At 41.6% G+C, this 21901-nt stretch overlaps 2 protein-coding genes across 3 annotated transcripts in view; one reads left to right on the forward strand and one right to left on the reverse strand.

Moving 5' to 3' along the window:
- elmo3 (engulfment and cell motility 3) overlaps positions 1-15019 on the forward strand; it is a 52669-nt gene extending 37650 nt beyond the window's left edge. Inside the window, exons 16-21 of the mRNA XM_084334260.1 lie at positions 6128-6291; positions 11180-11292; positions 11409-11513; positions 11884-11963; positions 12249-12329; positions 12470-15019. Of these exons, the coding sequence (XP_084190386.1) occupies positions 6128-6291; positions 11180-11292; positions 11409-11513; positions 11884-11963; positions 12249-12329; positions 12470-12682 (756 nt within the window). The 3' untranslated portion in view covers positions 12683-15019. The remainder of the gene's footprint in view (positions 1-6127; positions 6292-11179; positions 11293-11408; positions 11514-11883; positions 11964-12248; positions 12330-12469) is intronic.
- Positions 15020-15126: 107 nt separating this feature from the next.
- Positions 15127-21901, reverse strand: part of fbxl9 (F-box and leucine rich repeat protein) — a 46366-nt gene continuing 39591 nt past the window's right edge. Inside the window, exons 7-11 of one of the 2 annotated variants that reach the window (XM_084334838.1) lie at positions 21646-21800; positions 20580-20798; positions 19581-19793; positions 17249-17337; positions 15127-17067 (exon numbers count right to left, since the gene is read on the reverse strand). In XM_084334838.1, coding sequence (XP_084190964.1) covers positions 16899-17067; positions 17249-17337; positions 19581-19793; positions 20580-20798; positions 21646-21800 — 845 coding nt within the window. In that variant the 3' untranslated portion in view covers positions 15127-16898. Of the gene's footprint in view, positions 17068-17248; positions 17467-19580; positions 19794-20579; positions 20799-21645; positions 21801-21901 lie in introns of both variants that reach the window. The other variant, XM_084334837.1, reaches the window with a different exon arrangement.

A 21901-nucleotide genomic window follows, 5' to 3' on the forward strand; every position in this document is an offset into this window, starting at 1 on the left:
GGAAGAAGTACACAGTTACTGTACTATGGGGCTAGTGGTGGAAGAAGTACACAGTTACTGTACTATGGGGCTAGTGGTGGAAGAAGTACACAGTTACTGTACTATGGGGCTAGTGGTGGAAGAAGTACACAGTTAATTTTACTTAAGTAAAATGTAGAAATACCCAGATAAAATAGTACTTTGGTAAAAGTAAAGGTCCTTCATTCAAATGTCTATTTAAGTACAATTAGATACTTGTTTGATATTGAGTGTACTTAAGGAAAAATAAAGTAAAAGTATGCATTCTACATGATTGTGTATTCCAGTGCTTGGTAGCATTCAATCCTCGAACCATTGACCTCTAAAGGTTAAAGTGGTATGTGGTCCAGTTAGGCTGCTTTGAATTTGAAAGTACATAATCTTCATCAATGATTGCCATACATAACAATAACTAGTAACTGATGGGTTCAGATGAACGTAGTGGAGTAAAAAAGTATAATATTTCCTTTGAAATGTAGTGGAGTAAAAGTACAAAGTTCCCTGAAATTAAAACACTCAAGTGAAGTACAGTACAAGTACCTCACAAGTGTACTAAGGTGCAGTACTTGAGTAACAATACTTAGTTACTTTGCACCACTGGTATTTTGGCTGGAGGGAGCTTGAGCAAGGTGTCGGTGTGTAACTTTAGGAGCCCCTTTGTGCTCCAACATTTTAACAACAAAATATAGAGTGACAGCTTGGGTTTCCATGAGTGTGCTTTCACTGCTCTCAATCATGGCTGTTGTGTAAGGAGTGCACTCAGAACATGGGCCCATTGTTTTCTTTTTTGTTGATTTGCAAACTAATTTCGCTTTATTTATTTTGTAATTTTCTAAATCTTCTAAATGTTCACTACAATTAAATTAATTACTGCTAGTCCTCCTGGGATCCTCACACACAACTAACATAACAGAATAGTTATACAATTAAAATAAGAATTGTAAGATGTATATTCAACAGTGAAGATACAATGAATGGTTGTATTCATTCAGACCCCCCCCCCCCAAAAAAAACTCATATCTGAAAGGGTAACTGAAATTGATCAAAAACAAAATAGTTAATAACATCTTACATCGTACTACATCAGTCTCTTGTGCTCCATAACTTTTCCCTGTCGTTTTTTGGCATTGTTAATCTTTTATTGGAAATGTTATTTTTTCTTCTTTTTGTTCATCTTAGCTACCTTATTTCTCGAAACACAATATAATATTCTTTGTCTACTGATTCACCAGAACTGTTTGCTTTTTTTCTTGGCATTATCCCTGTCCTGCATTCATTCTTTAAAGTTTGCATCCAACCATGGTGCACATCTTAGCCTAACTGTACTTTTCCTCAGAGGTGCATGCTTATCAACAATTTTCATTTTCATTCACATAATATCACCATACATATTAAGTGCTGACTCTGGGTTATCATCTCTACACACTCCTGACCAATCTACAGCTTTAATTTAACTTAAAAAACAACTCCTGATAGAAATGTCTATGTTCTGCGGTAGACGAGTTTTCCTTGTAACTCCCACCATATTATGACCACTACAGCCAGCTGGTACTCACGGGCCTCACCAACCCCCACCATCTCCTCCACCTCTCCTCAAACCTCTCCTTCTGTTGTGTCAGACTCAGCCCTGCTGGTCTCTGACAAGAACAAGTTGCAGGTTGAAAAAACCCTCAGCTCGGAACTAGGCAAAATCTGCATATGGCTCGCTGATAACAAACTATCATTACACATGGGCAAAACAGAGTCCATTCTCTTCGGTTCAAATAACAAACTCAGCAAGACCGACGGCTTCTCAGTTACAGTGGGTGACAATATTGTCACAAGGAAAGACGAAATTACCTACCTGGGTTCCATCCTAGAGGCAAATCTTTCCTGTGACAAAATGGCATCCAATGTAATAAAAAAAGTCAACCAACGAACTAGATTCTTGTACCGGATCTCCTCTCTGGTAAACAAGAATACCCTGAAGACTCTGGCAGGAGCACTCATTCAAGGGTACTATGACTATGCGTGCACCTCATGGTACCAAAGCACCTCAAAGGCGCTTAAAACAAAATTACAAACATCACAAAACAAACTGGTCAGACTACTACTTGACCTGAACCCCAGAACCCACCTCACCCCTGCCCACTTTGACAACCTAGGATGGCTTAGAGTAGACGACAGAGTACAGCAACTTGCAATGGGCCTGGTCTACAAGATACACTATACGACCGGGGTGCCCATGTACATGTCAAAATACTTCCCAAAGGTCAGTGAATACCACAACCACTACACCAGAGGAAGCTCAACAAATCATGTTAAACCCAGATTCGGCTCAAACAAGGGACTAAACACGTTTCGCAATTATGCCACAACAATGTGGAACGCCCTACCCAAAGCTGTAAAGGAATGTGAATCCCTGCCCACATTCAAAACCGCTCTTAAAGAGCACCTACGGGAGGCTGCAATTCGAAACTGGCCACCGTAAATGCCCAAAACCCCCACCACCTCCTAATAGACAGTCTCCTCCCCACCGCATGTATATATTCCCTCCCCGCCGTATGTATATTTCTCTCCCACCCACCCACCCCCCCCTAATGTACAGTCCCCTCCCCATCATATGTATATACTCTGTCAGGATCTAGGGGTAACAGTACTGTATATTGGAATACCGTTTATGTCACAAATGTATCAGTACTAAATACCTATATGTCCCTATGCCATAAATGTCATGTATGTTGTGTATGTCATAAATGTCTATATGAATTGAAAATGGGGGACCCTGATGGAAACAAGACAAACGTCTTTCTCAGGTCTGCATCCCCTTAACAATTGTATGTATTGAGCCGTACTGTATTGTACCCATTCTGCAATCTGTTAAATAAAGTTTTCATTCATTCATTCATTCATTCATTCATTCATTCATTCATTCATTCATTCATTCATTCATTCATTCATTCAGTGCGTACGTCAGTCTTTCCATCATATAAATCTCATGGATCACTTCCATCCATTCTCCCTCTGTCTGCACTACCTGACTCCTCCACTTCCTTGTGAGAGCCTGTTTGGTTGCCACTAGGGATGTCCCGATCACGTTTTTTTGCTCCCGATCCGATCCCGATCATGTGATTTTGAGTATCTACCGATACCGATATTTCCCGATCCGATCAAAAAAAAAAAACATGACCATGTTCACGTCTTAAACTCATACTGAGGCCTTAGTTTTGGTTTTAAATTGCATATCATCATTCATTTATTTATTGTCACACAGAGCAGAAGAATTTAGCCAAAACAAACCAATAGTATCCAGCTGCAGAACGGCAGTCCAGCCACACTCTCAGACCCAAACGCATTTCCTTTGATTTAATTATACATCAAATGATTTATGTCAAGGATTGCAATGCCTCGCTTGAATGAAGTTAACTTTTCACCTGGATAACGTCAACATTCAGGGTGAATGTAATGTGAGAAATTGGGATTTAAAAAAGAAAAAAAAATTATTTGGGTCTGAGAGTGTGGCTGGTCTGCCGTTCTGCAGCTGGATACTATTGGTTTGTTTTGGCAAAATTCTTCTGCTCTGTGTGACAATAAATAAATGAATGATGATATGCAATTTGAAACCAAAACTAAGGCCTCAGTATGCCTTTTTGCCGATCCCGATCTTCGGAAAATCACGTGATCGGATCGGGACATCCCTAGTTGCCACCCATAATATGTTAAAAATGTACTTGTCGTCATCGTCCCTTATATCAAAATCATTTACATCACTTAGAATTGTAATGGTGTTCGTACTTCTAGTGTTTCTCCCATGTACTTGTGTCCATAGAGGGAGAATGGAGGAACAATCCCAGAATATGATAGTGGTTGGCATCTTTATTCCCTCCAACAGTCTGCTGCTTCACCTCTTCACCTTCATTAGTCTCTTACACAGCCGAGTCCCCTTCGGAGCCAACATGGCTGTATAAGAGATATATGAAATATATGTAGGAGCCAACATGGCTGTATAAGAGATATATGTAGGAGCCAACATGGCTGTATAAGAGATATATGTAGGAGCCCCACAGAACGGGTCCCACAAGATACACTACACGACCAAGGTACCCATGTACATGTCAAAATACTTCCCAAAGGTCAGTGAATACCACGATCACAACACCATTGGGAGCTCAACAAATCATGTTAAACCCAGATTCGGCTCAAACAATCAATGTGGAACGCCCTACCCAAATCACTACCCACTTTCAAAACCACTCTCAAAGAACACCTACGGGAGATGTCCTAACCCAACCCCCTCCAATGTACAGTAAATGACCAAGTATGGTTTTGTCAATATTCCAATGTACAGTTTTGCTTGTACAGTTGTACAGTGTTCCCCACCCACCCTCCTACCCAACCCCACCCACCCAACCACCTCCAATGTACAGCCCCCACCCACCCAACCCCACCCCACCTACCCAACCTCCTCCAATGTACAATTTCTACGTCAAATGTATATACTCTCTTTTCTGGACTCTTTTTGTATCACAAACAGTACTGTATTTGCAAATCTGGTATGTCATAAATGTATAGATGTAGCAGTACTGTCTATCTGTATGTCATGTATGTCATATATGTCCTGATGAATTGAAAATGGGGGACCCTGATGTAAACGAGACGAAAGTCTTTCTCTGGTCTGCATCCCCTTAACAATTGTGTGTATTGAGCTGTACTGTATTGTACCCATTCTGCAATCTGTTAATAAAGTTTTCAATCAATCAACCCACAGACCTGAACACCACACAAGGGTTAAACTACATGAAACGGAAACTCTCAATTTAAAACTAGACCTTAAAAAATTTGATTGGACGTTATATAGCTATTGCAGTATCTCCTATAATATTTGTGGTTGTACAATGTTTTAAAATCATTAAGGTGCTAGCTAGTTAGAACCGTATAGTATAGTATAGTATAGTATAGTATAGTATAGTATAGTATAGTATAGTATAGTATAGTATAGTATCATAGTGCTATACAAGTAAAGGTTATTGTAGTGGTTGCGTGTGTGATGTAAATGGACCGAGTTGCACTGAGCTGCTCCTATTAAATGTTAGCTAATTAGCTCTACTCCGTGGAGTTGGGTGAGAACATGTGGACCAGCAGCTGAGTTGGACAGTGGGGGCTTGATGTGTATTGGTGGGAGTTCTATAGATTTCTATATGGATTTTCCACAATTAACAACCGTGGCCCTTAACACTGAAGGGAGCTATAGATTTGACTCTCTCGCTCCCTCTCTCATTGGGCCTCATTTATTTATCAATATTCCCATATGTGTCAAAGGTTGAAGGTTGATAACATACTGTACCACAATTGACTGAAAACACAAAATATGCAGCCAATTGTTCACAAGGACTTGTTATAATTACATTTTAAGTGGAAATTAGTTTGATGTGTGTTGTGTATATTTAAAAAGCTCTTCGTTAAGCGTATACATTTGTGTATTTTTCTTGATAAAGAGGCCCATTGTAATGATTGCATCTCAGATATTTAGGGTTTCAGTTACTCTTATTAATGGACAGTTCCATGCCTGGTCGGTGGAAGACAGACAGCATCTACTTCCTGCACCCTGTGGAGCTGCCCGTGACGGCAGACACTGAACACAAACACAGTTTGACCGTGTGGCCTCAGCTCTGGCGTTGGGGTGACCGGGGTCAATGGTTGTCTGAGGGTGTAAGCTTCACTATGACTAGCCATGCAGCACGCACGCACACACACACACACACACACACACACGCGCACACACACACACACACACACACACACACACACACACACACACACACGCACGCACGCACGCACGCACGCACACACACACACACACACACACACACATGCACATACACATGTAGGGGCCAAACTAAAGATGAGTGAGCACAGTTTTCTACATCATGATCAAAATGGGTCATGGGGGTGTCCCTGGGTGTCTACAACTCTCTCTCTCTCTCTCCCTCCCCCCATCGATTTATCTACCTATCTCTCTACAATATCTCCTATTTCTCGGTGTGTGTCTGTCTCCACATGCACCAACATTAGTACGGCACATTATGTTCTGAGGACACTATTAAATATGACTTGTTCTCTCTCTCTCCAGGTAATGCAGGTGGTGCGGGAGCAGATCACCAGGACGTTGTCCAGTAAACCCACCTCCTTGGAGCTGTTCAAGAACAAGGTGAATGCTCTCAACTACAGCGAGATCCTCAAGCTGCGGCAGACAGAGCGCCTACACCAGGAGGAGACCCTCGCACCCCCTGTGCTGTGAGTATGTGTGTGTGTGCGTGTGAGAGAGAGTATGTGTGTGTGTGAGAGAGAGAGAGTATGTGTGTATGTGTGTGTGTGTGAGTGTGTGTGTGTGTGCATGAGCAGTTTTCCAGTAGAAATAGAATAGAACAAAATTGTTATTTGCTCACCAATTAGTAAGGCAGAAAGAAGACAAAAAAGAATGATCCAAATTGTCTTCAGCAGTAGATTTCTTGGAATCAATGGTTTGAAGAGCCTCAATAACAACGCAGAGAGAGACGGGATCTAGAATAAACTGAGAGGCATGATTTGAAGTAAGTACATAATCATGATTATGATTAATAAATTAATATTAAATAATATAATATAATATTAATAATATCATCATCATCATCATCATCATCATTTTATTTATCCGTACATGGAATCACCACAGTCCAACAGTACATATTCACATAATTCACAAAAAATACCATGGCCGAAAGGAACAGGAAGAAGAAAAAATCTTATATATACCTCCCCCTACACACGTACAACACACCGATAGACATATTGTGTAAAACCAAACAGAATATACCCATTTTGCAAAAAATAAATAAAAATGTAACATCAACACAACCAAATTAAATCAACATAAATAAACCCATTTTGTCTATCTATCAGTCAAACTACATATTTAGGTTAATTCATTTACACACACACACCCCCACACACACACACTTATATAATGTATTATACTTCTATATACTATCTAATTTCTATGTTAGTAGAGGGAGATCCAATATTCTAATCCTCAAAAATGTGGCCAGCTGCTGCAACGTGTTCTCACTATGATCACATACTAAGAAACGTGTCTATTAACACTTTGATTACCAGCCATGCGGTGCGCCTTACCCCTGTTGAATGCCACCACCCACTTCAATGATAGCGTTGTGAACGCATAATCTCTGTCTTAAATGATGGCTATGTGTCTAATCTGGCCGTCGCTTATCAATGACTTGTTTGCAGTCAACATTGTCGAAACTGATTGTTTTTTAATCTGTTCATTTCCGTTTTATACCATTTTGAAAAACCCTCGTTTTCTTGAAAGTTTCAGGAAAATATAAAAATTCTGTGATAAACGCCCTTTACTGGAATATTCTGGAATACACAAAAAACGTTGTCATTTTTCAGCTTATTTATGAATCGTTTTCAAATAAACGCTAGATTATCGATAGTATATGTGTACTTATGCACGCTAGAGAAGCGAGCTGAAAAATCGATTCTCTCATTTCCTGATCAACACACACACACACACACACACACACACACACACACACACACACACACACACACACACACACATGGGGCAAACACTGATATATAGGTGGAAACAGATCCGATTACCCCAAGACTGGTAAAATAAATTGCTTACCTCAGATCAGATGTTCTCCAAAAAGATTATTCCAATTCCTGATCGCCATTCCAAATATCGATTGCGTTTATTGATTCAGCGCTGGGTGCTGTAAATTTGTATTCCACGTTGTTTTGCGGCTCGGCGATCACTTCGGTCTCTTCAGATGGCTCGCCGGATAAGTAAAATGAGGACACTGGACCCCCCCCCCCCATCAGTCTAATCCAATGGGGTGCAGTACCACAGGGAGAAAAGATAGGGGGCGGCCTTTTCCCAATGGAGCTCAGAGAGAGTCTGCAGCACTAGCGTGAGGCTCGATTGATGAAATATTAATTCAAATCGCTAATAAAAAAAAATACGACACACAAACGCTATATAGCGTTGGTGGCATTCAACAGTCGGCATGAACTAACGACAAAACGCGTCCGTGGCACTCAAAGTGTTAAGGCAGAACAGATCTCACTATGATCACATACTAAGCAACGTGTCTATTAAAGGCAGAACATATTTCACTATGATCACATATTAAGCAACGTGTCTATATCGGCTATTCCAGTTCCACCCCGGCCCCAGTCAACCAAGGCGTCCCCCAAGGTTCTGTACTGGGCCCAATTCTGTTCACTATCTACATGCTCCCCCTCGGTCAAATCATCCGCCGCCATGGCCTCAGTTTCCACTCCTACGCCGACGACACACAAGAAACAAGACACAGATTTGGCAAACTGTTTTTAAAATGCCACCCATTCAAGAATTCACACATGTTCTTCTGTGCCCAAGGACAGTTCAGTCAGCATTTGTGAATGTGTAAGGGTTTCCACCCTTATGGAACTAACCAGTGCCCATGGTGTTGTTAAGCATGCCGCTGGCCTCTATGGTATGGCTTCTCTGTTTGTCACTAAACACCAGAGGCATTGTGGTTGAGACGGTGTGTGTTGCTGCTGTCGCATACCAACATTCCCATCCAAGGTAGCAGAGTTGGGATACATTTAGCTGCCAATTCAATTCATTCAGGAAATGGGATTTTTCTTTCAAATACTGAAAAACTATTACCTAACCTATTGACAAGTAAATGAGTCGGCAGGTAAATGGTGAGTTATGTTTTAAAGGTGCTATAGATAACATTCAGCCACTAGATGTCACACTAGAGCACCAGCATGTCACTTATCCAATCAGGTGCATTCCACACGGGGAAAAGGGGAGTACATGCCTGCAACATGTGAACAACATTCATTTTCGACCTGCACATTTATTTTTTCATTATAAATTAATTAATTAATATTTCATGAATATATTTTTTTTGAGGGGGAGGGGGGGAGCAATACTTTTATTCTGCACCTTTCTAAAAAGCTCTGTGGATGTTTTTTTAATGATTACCTTACATACAAATGTTATCTATAGTACCTTTACATTTTGAATTGATTGAAAGTGAATTGTTCCCACCAGACATAAGTCAGCATGAAAAATAAGCACACAAAAACAACTATCCAACTAATTAAATCGTATTCGATTAAGACCTTAAATGAATAGTTCGATCTGCTCTAGCCCTATTTTCTACTTACCAATGACGAGTCCTTTCTCATCATATTCCATGCTATTCCTCATACTAGCTCTGGCTAGTTAGCCACAAGCCAATGCAAAATCAATGGGGTCAAGCTCCCGTCGGTAAAAGCTGACAGCTTACAGATAGGAGCTTGAGCCCATTGACTTTGCATTACTATGAGGTAACATCATTGGTAAGTAAGAAATGGGGCTTAGGGCTCCAGAAATCTGAACTATTCTGTTTAAGGGCGATTAGTCAACTCAGTGCGGACAGTGCTAGTGACTAGTATAGATGGGTTTCTCATCTATGTCAGACTCACTGCGTGCGCATCAAGGATGCAAAAAGGAACGTAATCCTGGTCAGAACAATGGGGCACACTACAATAATATGCATTTGTTAGCGATGCTAGTGATCTAAACAATCAATTCATGCCAAAGCTAGATAAAGTAAAAGGTGAAAGACACACTCACAGCCATGACATCCAACCGTTTTCGTTTGAAACAACTTTTAGTCAGAGGAGTGTCATGGTTTCTTCATAGAGCCCCATTGTACTTTTTTTTAGCACAGGTAGGGGGCGCGTCTATTCTTTTTTTTTTATAAACAAAGTTTTTTATTCAAAGATTACATTTACATTCATATCTTGCATACAGATGTCATGTCCTTTGTTTTTTCCTTACTGAATATCCCTCCCTCCCGCCCCACCCAGAAAAATAAAAAAGACAGTACAAAAGTAAATAAATACATACAAAATAAAATAAGACAAATACAAAATGTGACATTAGGATCCACTTTAACAGCAATATGGTACTCTTAAAGGATAAGTATATTTGCTATGGATATAATGAAACATAAGTGCAACTCCAGGTCCGATACACAAGCCAGGTCGTATGACCCTAAATACGTGAGGTGGGAGATTAAATAAATACACGCCCACTGTCCCCAACCACCCCAATCAACAGGTAAGCCTACTCAGTGAAAACTGCCCCCCCCCCTACATGGCACTCGACATAACTTCAGTCAGGAGGAAACGGATCTATTCTATCTACATATGAGATTAGCGGTTGCCAATGTGTGTAGAATTTATCAGCTGATCCTCGAATTGTAAATTTAATTTTTTCCAGTTTTAGGAATGACATCACATCATTCAGCCATAATCTGGATGATGGGGGAGGTTCTGCTTTCCAATGCAAGAGTATCCTCCTGCGGGCAATCAGTGAGGCAAAGGACACTACATTGTATTGTTTTTTGGTCAAGATCACATCCTCCTCGGGGATCCCAAAGATAGCAATTTGGGGGCAGGGCACTATAGTAATCTCCAGTACCTCCGAGATGGTATCAAAAAAGAACTTCCAGAATGTTATCAGTTTCGAGCAGGACCAGAACATGTGGGTTAGATCCCCTGGTGACTGTGCACATCTGTTACAGTTGTCTGTCACATTGGGATATATTTTTGGGGCGCGTCTATTCTTATTCCGCGTTCGCGTTTTGCGAATCTGATTGGCCACTGCCGTTTCTGGTGCGATCTGATTGGCCACTGATGTTTCTGGTCATGTGACATGTGCGCCCAATCGCGTGACGCGCCCATTTCCGCCTCGACCAGCACGCAGCAAACTACCTAACGCCTACGATCCACACTCTAACCTTAACCAACTTCGAAAGAGTGCCTAAGCTTAACCGGCGAAAGAACTTGCCGTCACACGATTGGCGCGACCAGAAACGTCAGTGGCCAATCGGAGCACAAAACGCGAACGCGGAAGCCAACATGCGTTGGGATAAGAATTTAGACATAGGGCGTAACTCAGTCACATGATTCAGCAGGTATTGTTGATTGGCTCGAACATGGTATGTTTATAAACAAGAAACCCGTCTATACACTCATAGTACTTGTTGAAAAAGTATCCACCAAATGGCACATGTTATAGTGTGTGTGTGTGCGTGTGCGTGTGTGTGTGTGTGTGTGTGTGTGCGCGCAGTGTGTTAAAAGAGCGTCTGAAGCCAGAGTTGTTGGAGCTGATTCGGCAACAGAGACTCAACAGACTGTGTCAAGGAACCCTGTTCAGGAAGATCAGCAGCCGACGCAGACAAGGTGAGCCACACACACACACACACACACACACACACACACAGACACACAGACACACAGACACGGGACACTAGGCCTTCTCATCCTAACCTCATGCGGTGGTTGTTTGTCATCGCTAGATAAGCTCTGGTACTGCCGGCTGTCGCCCAATCACAAGGTGCTTCACTACGGCGACGTGGATGAGGATACGGAGAACCCACCAATAGAAATGCTGCAAGACAAGAGTGAGTAACTGGCAGGGGGGGGGGGGGGGGGGGGGGGTCTTCAGCTGAGTAAGGTTTTCAAATCCCATCATCTTAAAAGATAATTCTGGTTATTTTCAACTGTGCTGAAAAACCGTGTGGTAATATAGAAACAGAGATGTCCTGATCTACCTGATCATTATACGACGCACTGCCTGTAGAACTGACTTAGTCTTGGCACATGAACTGTTCTGAGTGAGGTGTCTTCCAATTACCCTTGCATTCAAAAATTCATATTTGCATCACATTGATAATATCTCTTTGACGGGTCACCCTTCTGGACATGTAATGATTTATTTTCATCCTCTCTTCTCTGTTGTTCACTGTTTTATATTTTCTAATCTCATTGTAGTTCCAGTAGCAGATATCAAGGCCTTGCTGACGGGGAAGGACTGTCCCCACATGAAGGAGAATAAAGGCAAACAGACCAAGGTTAGTTCTTATATATGAATATTTATTCTTTATTCTAATTTATTCTTGTCTATCAGTGTGATCATATGTTTTATATCCTGAATCTTATTGGCAGAATTAATAATAAAAAATAAAATTAAGTAAATTTTTTTTTTTTTTTATGATTTCTGAAATATTTGTGAAAATGATATCCTATCACACTGCCCACTGTCATAGCCCATATGATATCACACCCAAGCAGCATATTGGGGGGAAAAACGTGATTGTGTAATTATCGCAACTTGACGTGTGTGTGTCTGTCTGTAGGAAATGTTGGACCTGGCATTCAGCATTACGTACGATGTAGAAGAATACAGCCTCAACTTCATAGCGTCCTCCAGGATTGACGTAAGTCCCAACCTACTAGATGGGATTCTATATGTAATAGTACAAAAATAAAGTGTTTCCTATCAGATTAAACATAGAAAAATCCAGCTGTCCATCCATCCATCCATTACTTCAACCCCTCCTCTCGTCTCCTCCCTCAGTTCTGCTTGTGGACAGACGGACTGAGCGTGCTCCTGGGACGGGACATGAGCAGCGAATCGATGCGCAGCGAGTTGGACATCCTCCTCTCCATGGAGATTAAACTCCGCCTCTTGGACCTGGAGAATGTTCCTATCCCAGAAAACGCCCCACCTGTCCCCAAACCACCCAGCAACTACAACTTCTGCTACGACTTCAGCCAGGCCGAGCAGTAGATCCACTGATTGTGTGTCTGACAGAGAGAGAATGAAGTGAGTGAGTTGTGAATGAATGTGTGTCTGTGCATGCGTGTGTTTGTGCACCAGATCTGGGCAAAATTATAGTTAAAAAACACAAGGAGCACTTCCTTTTAAGTCATGTGACCATGTGTGACTCCATTAAAGTACGTGGCAAGATAGATGATGGAACCTTCCACAAGATTAGGTCAGGCTTCTGCACACTCAGCCTTACCGCACAGATTTAGACCCAGTTTTAGACCCGGCACCGGACTAAGAGAGACGCTGCTGTGGTCGTAGATGGAGCAGGCCGTGGGAATAATAGACAAAGAGACAATTTGGAGTTTATGACATAGCTGTGTGGTAGGCCTACACATGATTCAGTGGCAACGCTGTGAGGCAATGTAGATGGGCAATATTGCTTTTTAAAAGGAAGAGTGATTGGCCAATGGGCCAAAATCAATAATAATAATAGAAATTAATTTATAAAGCACTTTTAAAAACAACATTGTGTTGGTCATAATAACAACGCTACCTTTCTAGATTGCCTCTGAGAGTGTCCTGTATATCATATGGCCTGAAGAGGTTTCTGTCAACAGTGCACCTTTTATACTTTTTATAAGGTTCTTCTCTGTGATTGGCACTGCTTCTCTCTGCGTTCATAATATTCACTTGTTTTATTTTTTTTTATATCTCCGTCGTCGTTCGTTGTCCATTAAAAGTTCTGGACGGACCTCCAGTAGTGACAGACAGGTACTGAGACTGGAAAACTGCTGGAACGTAACATGGACCTACACATGTAACGGTACTTGAAAGACTATTTTATAATAATTTGAGAAATCTATATATAAAAAAATATATATACAGTATATATAATATGAAATATTAATGAGCATTTCAGTTAGTTTGACTCCATCAAAAAATAACTTGGTTAGCTACTATGCAAGGTGAGGGCCTCGTGACAGCTCCGTGTAGTGAGATAATGAATGTTCGACAGGATCATAAGTGCTGACTTTGCATAATGATACTTCCTCTTATAGGCCCTGAGAAATATTAGTGATGCTCATTCATGTGTATGTGGGTATTACTGGTTGAGGCTGGGTTATTTACATTTAGGCAAACTGAGAATTTCTCAGCACAAGGTCATCTACTTTCAATGTTAAAGTGAATGAGTGATTTGCTTCCAAACGGACACTCTCGCTCCCAGTTTGTTCTCCTCAGTTCTTTTCTATTAAGTTTTTTTCTCTGTTCTATCCCAGCTTTATTTTCTATAAAGGTATTTTCTATTCTACTGTTAATTTATAACTAGCACAGATCGACTCTGCTCTCAAGAAGAAAAAAAAGGTGTTCCCTAATTATCTTGGACCAGTTTGCTTTCTAAATATGATACATGATGATGGTGTTTATTCCCAATATCTTAAATTTAAATATATATAAATATATATTTCACCGTTGACCAATGCCTCCCCCCCCCCATTATACATATGTGTACTATCCTAGGTATCGATCCCAGTGGCTTCATAATAACTCTTTGTTTCCACAGGAGCATAGCTGCTCCTAAAGGTCCGTTTTGAATTTCAGGCCAAAATGAATATATACATATAATACTGTGTTTTAGTTTTTTTTGGTACTTGGGGGTGGGGGGTTAGTTTTTAACAGTGTGAATAATGCAGACCAATATTGTGTTTGAACCTGACAACTTGCTTTACTGTGAAACGGTAAAGGGAGTTATTCTTAGGCAAATAGTGACTGGGTCTCTTTTCAAGGCGCAGGAGCAAGAAAGACTTGTAACAAGTTTTATATTCTACAACTCCGTGTATTTTACATGATCCTTTGTCGACAGTCTTCAGATAATCCCATCAGAAACTGGGTTAAATCAGAATTATTCTTAATTATTGATCATTCTAACTTGGAACCAATCATGTTCACAGCTAGATGTACCTAGTCTCACCCATTCTAAAACACATATTCAAAGTGAATATTCAAACTGAAAGGATCTCAGTTGATAGTGCTGGATAGTGAAAGAATAAATACGCATGTGAACCGTAAATCTGATTTAGTCAGATTGGGGTTGAGCAGGGTTAAACATCTGATTTTCTGTTGCTGTGTACATTCTGCTACAGTATATAGTGTGAGAATAGGAGGCTTCTCTGTTTGATTTGGGTGTTGTATTCTGTGTATTAGTTGGACAGTCACAACTGGTCCGATGGTGATGTGTTCATGACTTAACTCACTACAACAACAGAAAACGACATTTTATGTTCAGTTTGAACGTTGTTCTTTGCTGCCACGACAGTTGACACGATATACAAGAAATAAAGAGTTTGATTTTCACTGAACAAATACGTGTGTGTGTTTGTGTTCATTGACAATCCGGACCAAAGCAGAAAAATACAAGATGAATCAATGAACAGCCTTTATATTTGATACATATATAGTCATTCATCAGTCATGAACACTGTGTACCTTCTCTGTATCATACAATTTTACAGTATGCACACAACTATCAATTTACTATACATAGCAATTATGTATATATGTATATACTGCAATGTAAATTACAATGTAAATTCTTTCTCTTGAAATAAGCTGCAGTACTAGACCATCTCTATAAAAGAATATAGAGATATTCCTTCAAGAAAGTGCAGAGACAACCATGGTGTAAATAAATACCATTTGTCCAAGATGGTTGTCTTTTGAAGAGGTTTCTTCAAAATTAAGTTTTGCTTTTTGCAGAAAAAGTGCAAACTCTATAGATATGGTCCGTAGACCCACAAAATGACAGACCCTTAGCAAAGCCAAAACAATACACAAAATACAATAACAGTACATGGGTAGGGCCAGATATGCTGGGGATTTACAGTTGGGTACATCTGATTTCCATTCCTTTGTGGCACTGGTCTGAACTAGTTGTGGATACCTTTTGGAATGTTTTCTTAAGAGTTCTATCTTGGAATTGACCAATCTCAAACCCCTGCCCTCTTTTCTTAATCCTCCAATCACAACTGCCACTTCCCTCAACACAAACCAAAGGAAGCGACAGTTCTGATTGGAGGATCGAGAAAAGAGGGTAGGTACAACTCTAGAACTCGCTAGAGTTTGTCGTCATTAGAATGTTCCATTCTCAACATGTGAGAGAAGGTACAACAGAGAAAACTCACATGGAATGTGACGCCCCTGTTAGTACAGCCATGAAACGATCAGATAAATTCAGGGCAATTTTTTTTTATCTTCCCTAGTGCACTAAAAGGAGTCCTTTGAATCCATATGGTCTATTGATTCCCAGGAACAATAGGTGGCCGCAGATTTTTGACACTGAAATTAAATTATTGGAATGAGCGAGCTGTCTATCAAACCCTCTAGTGACACGCACACTTGTTATATGCATAGCTACCTAGCGGGGTCACTTTCCTCAGTGAGTGACAGCCATTTATTTGGATATTGTGCTGGGCGTTTTTTTTAGCAGACAATGTGAAAATGTCTGTCCGACGGCCCGATCTGCGGAGCGCACTGAGGAGTATAGAGAAACAATAGGAATTTTCCATTGGTTCTCCCAGCCCACATGACCATTTCTAGCATTTGCATTGGCTATAGTGATAGAGATAGATGGAGAGATACAGTTTCAATTCTGGCGGAGAGAGAGAATCTCCCGATTCAGATACCATTTTAAAGTATCGAGTCTTTATCACAAATGGTTCCAAAGATATTTAATGTTTTGCAAAACATGTCTAGTGTCGCGTGGGCGCGTCACTCTGCTTTAGAGGGTTAAGGTGACTCATGTCCCATCCAAACTGTAGTCTCAGACCACTCAACACAGAATGGATTAGTCCACATTGGGTTCACATGAGGTAGGAGCCATCATGTACAGATGCAGTAGTCATGGAAACCCCACGTTTTACACACCTGCTGCTGCAAAGCCAAGAGGAATCGCTTCAAAGCCAAGAGGAATCCTGCAGTACTAGAGAGATGCAGAGTGGAGGGACTTCCACAAGCTTATCTCAAGCCGCGCCCTCTTTTCCTTGATCCTCCAATCACAACTGTTGCTTCTCCTCGGATGAACAACGTTTTTTCGACGCTTGTGCAAATGACCGCGATGTGCGTAAAAGTATCAGGTCTTGGCCAACTGTTAGGAAGTCAACACGCATTGAGAATGTTCAGCCAATCAGAGCGTGAGGGTTAGGTAAGAAGTCAACACGCATTGAGAATGTTCAGCCAATCAGAGTGTGAGGGTTAGGTCAGCCCCACCCACAAACCGGCAATGGACGTTTTCCAGGAAAGGCAGCTGGCATTGGAGGAGGTCAACGGTTGTTATGGAGATGTCCTTGCACATGGAGATGTCAAGGGTTCTCAGTCTCCTGCAGTGCTGCACCAACATGGAGAGAGACCTGGGAAGAGGACAGCGGTTGAGGGACAGAATTGACCTTCTCTTATACAATAGATAAGATCCATAGAACTGACCATTACGATGTGTGCAAAGACAAGAAACACAGACAATTCTTGCTCGTTTTGGCATGTGTGTGTGTGTGTGTGTGTGTGTGTGTGTGTGTGTGTGTGTATAGTACGTACCTATCCGTGATGTTATCGCAGCAGGACAGGTACAGATGCTGAAGCTTGTGTAGGTGTGGAGCGGCCTGGGCCAGCCCCTGGTCACTGATCTGGGGACAGTGGCTTAGCGTCAGGCTAGTGAGGTTACGGCAGTGCCGGGCCACCGCTGCCAGGCTGGCATCACTGATCTCTGGCAGCATAGAGAGAGACAGACGCTGAAGGTCTGGATATCTAATGACCTGAGGAATAAGATAAGATATTCCTTTATTGATCCCCTTGGGGAAATTCCGGCATTATAGCAGCATGGGGGAGGGGAGGTACAGGTATGGGCATGGTAATAGTAGTAAAGACATAAATACAGGCAATAGAATTATAGTACAGTAGAAAGGTTTTAAATAGGCAGAGTAAACAATACAATTAACTCGCATCTAAGCAAGTAGGCAGTGTGATCAAAGGTGCAGTATGCCAGTCTGTATATCATTGATTGATTGATTGATTGATTGATTGATTGATTGAAAAGTTTATTAACAGATTGCAGAATGGGTACAGTACAGTACAGCTCAATACATACAATTGTTAAGGGGATGCAGACCAGAGAAAGACTTTCGTCTTGTTTACATCAGGGTCCCCCATTTTCAATTCATCATAACATATATGACATACATGACATACAGATAGACAGTACTGCTACATCTATACATTTATGACATATCAGATTTGCAAATACAGTACTGTTTGTGATACAAAAAGTGTCCAGAAAAAGAGTGTATATACATTTGACGTAGAAACTGTACATTGGGGGAGGTTGGGTGGGTGGGGTTGGGTGGGGGCTGTACATTGGAGGTGGGGGGGGGGACACTGTACACTGTACATTGGAATACTGACAAAGCCATACTTGGTAATTTACTGTACAACTGGGTTAGGACATTTGTAGGGGCCAGTTTCGAATTGCAGTCTCCCGTAGGTGTTCTTTGAGAGTGTTTTTGAAAGTGGGTAGTGATTCACATTCCTTTACAGCTTTGGGTCGGGCGTTCCACATTGATGTGGCATAATTGCGAAACGTGTTTAGTCCCTTGTTTGAGCCGAATCTGGGTTTAACATGATTTGTGGAGCTCCCTCTGGTGTTGTGATCGTGGTATTCACTGACCTTTGGGAAGTATTTTGACATGTACATGGGTACCTTGGTCGTGTAGTGTATCTTGTAGACCAGGCCCATTGCAAGTTGCTGTACTCTGTCGTCTACTCTAAGCCATCCTAGGTTGTCAAAGTGGGCAGGGGTGAGGTGGGTTCTAGGAGTAAGGTCAAGCTGTAGTCTGACCAGTTTTGTTTTGAGATGTTTGTAATTTTGTTTTTAGCGCCTTTGAGGTGCTTTGGTACCATGAGGTGCACGCATAGTCGTAGTACCCTTGAATGAGTGCTCCTGCCAGAGTTTTCAGGGTATTCTTGTTTACCAGAGAGGAGATCCGGTACAAGAATCGAGTTCGTTGGTTGACTTTTTTTATTACATTGGATGCCATTTTGTCACAGGAAAGATTAGCCTCTAGGATGGAACCCAGGTAGGTAATTTCATCTTTCCTTGTGACAATATTGTCACCCACTGTAACCGAGAAGCCGTCGGCCTTGCTGAGTTTGTTATTTGAACCGAAGAGAATGGACTCTGTTTTGCCCATGTGTAATGATAGTTTGTTGTCGGCGAGCCATATGCAGATTTTGCCTAGTTCTGAGCTGAGGGCTTTTTCAACGTGTAACTTGTTCTTGTCAGAGACCAGACCATCATATCATTGTTATATTATACAATAAATATGGTTATAATAAACACTAGAATCTAAATATATATATAGTAAAGTATACACAGGTAGAGGGAGAAGCAGGAGAGGATTTTATATATATATATAGAGAGAGAGAGAGAGAGAGAGAGAGAGAGAGAGAGAGAGAGAGAGAGAGAGAGTCAGGTCCATACATATTTCACTCTGGTGATGTCTTCTCTTGATTGTTGACTTTGGCACAGATAGGCCTACCTCCTGGAGAGTGTTCTTGATCTGTGCCAGTTGATTTGGCTACACATAATATTTTTGCTATCTCTTTGATGGGTTTGTTTAGATTTGTCAGCCTAATGATGGCTTGCTTCACTGATAGTGACAGCTCTTTGGAACTCCTATTAAGAGTTGACAGCAACAGATTAGAAATTTCACACTTGAAATGTGAAAACTCTAGACCTTTTATCTGCTCCTAAAATTGATTCATGCTAAAATTGTTCGTAAATTAGTAGCTTACCAAACACCATCCCTAACATGCTATAGATTCTCTAAAAAGAACACACAGACACACACACGTGGTCCCTGCCTCCTCCTACCTGTGTGATGCTGCTGTCTGTGAGTTTGGAGCATGCCGAGAGGTCTAGCTCCTGTAGCCTGCCGAGTGCCAACAGCGAAGCCCCCTCCTGCTCCCTGAAGAGACCCAGGTCCTCCTCCGTCACCAGCTTGGGACGGTCCTGGAGCGGCAGCCGGGGAGGCCGGAAGAAACCCATGTTGCCAAAGGTCCGTGTGAAACAGGGCCCCCTGTCCTCCTGAGGTGGTGGAGAGGAGGACGAAGACACAAGGCATGAAATGATAAGGTAGCCGTCCCTATAGGACAAGGTATTACTATTTACATACTATTTAATATCTACATTACTATCTTCCCCCAGGCCATCAGAACACTGAACACTGAACACTAATCTCTCCACAATCCTCACTCACACTCTCTCACACACCCCACACAAATACACTACAAAAAAGGTCACCAAAAAAAAAAGTTCTATATTATTGTATTACTCATTGCATTTATTCTTAAGCTTAGCATTGTATTTTATTCTTATTACTTTTTTTATCATGTCTATTTTATTTTATTATCTATTCTATTTTATTATTTGTATTTTTGCACAATCGAGGCAGGCATGGCCAGTTTGGCCACCTTCATTTCACTGCATGTCTCGTGTATGTATGTGACAAATAAAACTCTTGAATCTACATCCTTACACAGTGCTGTACACAAGGATCACACAAGGATCCAATGTCCCCGATGACATCACTGGTGGCCATATTCAAACTCATTTACTCATTTACAACTGCCAAACTAAATGAATGTCTGCAAAACTATTCAGAGTTTTTGAATGTGTGTGACATTATGTGCAACATAGATCAGCATTGTTTTTGTTTTGGTGAAGTGCCCCTTTAAGTCTTCTATACTCTAAATAAAAGACTGAAAAAAGACTTCATGAAACTTATGTCAAATATTGATTCAGCAACGTTAGTGATTCTACCTCTCTCTCCCTCCCTCCCTCCCTCCCTCCCTCCCTCCCTCCACGTCTCACCATCTCCTGGACAGGTTTACACTCCTTGGTGGGCTCCACCATCCCCAGGAGCCCCCAGTCCGTGATCTCTTTACACCAGCCGAGCCGCAGCACTACCAGGCCATGCAGGTAGGTGGCGATGGCGCGCACAGATAGGTCAGTCAGGTAGACACACGACGTCATGTCCAACTCACGTAGAGTTGACCTGAGGAGCTGGGATAGAGAGAACACAGCTATGTCCTGGAGAGAGAGAGAGAAATAAAGAGAGAGAAAGAGAGAGGGGGGGAAGAGAGAGGGAGAGAACATATGAGAAGCAGCAGAATGATTAATGTCACTGAAGCACATTCCGGTTTTACACACATTCCCTTGTGTTGCTCTACTTGTGAGGACATTCACCCACTGTCTTCACCCACTGTCTTCATTCCCTCACCATCACCTTAACTTTAGCACTACTAACCCTTACCTTTAACCATGAATAACCCATTACCTAAAGGTCCAGTCAAGTCACATTTTCTTCCCCAGGATTGGTGTGTGTGTGTGTCTTATAAAATACATTGATCATCAGATGTTTAGTGTTACATGTAAACTAAGTCTTTATTTTCTTGTTATTTATTCTTAACTTATTGATATATACATACTAACTGTATATTCCACGTTGCTGAAACTATTTTCTGTAATGTACTGACTGGAGAAGCCGCTTCTCAAGCACCTGGAGGGATTTTAGATCATTCTCCTTCACATTCCTCCATCTTTTAATGTTTTGTATACAGTATATGCTGTATGTATAAATTAAACAAACAAACAAAAACACGTGGGGGCATTAGGACTCCACATGTTTTGTTTTTCTTTTTAAGTGCACCATTGTGTGTCCCCAATTTGATTAAAGGGACCTGGAGGGACATCATGACATCACATCAAAAGGAAGACATAGATCGATCTCACTCAATCACTCACTCACTCACTCACTCACTCACTCACTCACTCACTCACTCACTCACTCACGCGCACACACACTCACGCGCACACACACTCACGCGCACACACACCCCCCCCCCCCTACGCCTGACCACCCCGCTCCCGGACTGACCCTGATGTAGGTGCAGCTCTTGAAGCTGAGAGTCTCCAGTCGTGCTCTAGGTTCTGTCCTGCTGAGTCCTTTGACCATCTCTGTCCCGCTGACGTGCAGACACTCTGACAGGTCCAGACTCCTCAGAGACGCCACGGACACCAGGTCAGCCAGCCCTGGAGAGCACAGTCTGCTGTTAAAGGGGCACTTCACCAAAAAGCAATGCCCATTTATTTTGCACATAATCTCACACACGTCCAAAAACTTTAAACAGTTT

This window comes from Notolepis coatsorum (genome assembly GCF_963971535.1).
Source record: "Notolepis coatsorum genome assembly, chromosome: 18".
Lineage (NCBI taxonomy): Eukaryota > Metazoa > Chordata > Actinopteri > Aulopiformes > Paralepididae > Notolepis > Notolepis coatsorum.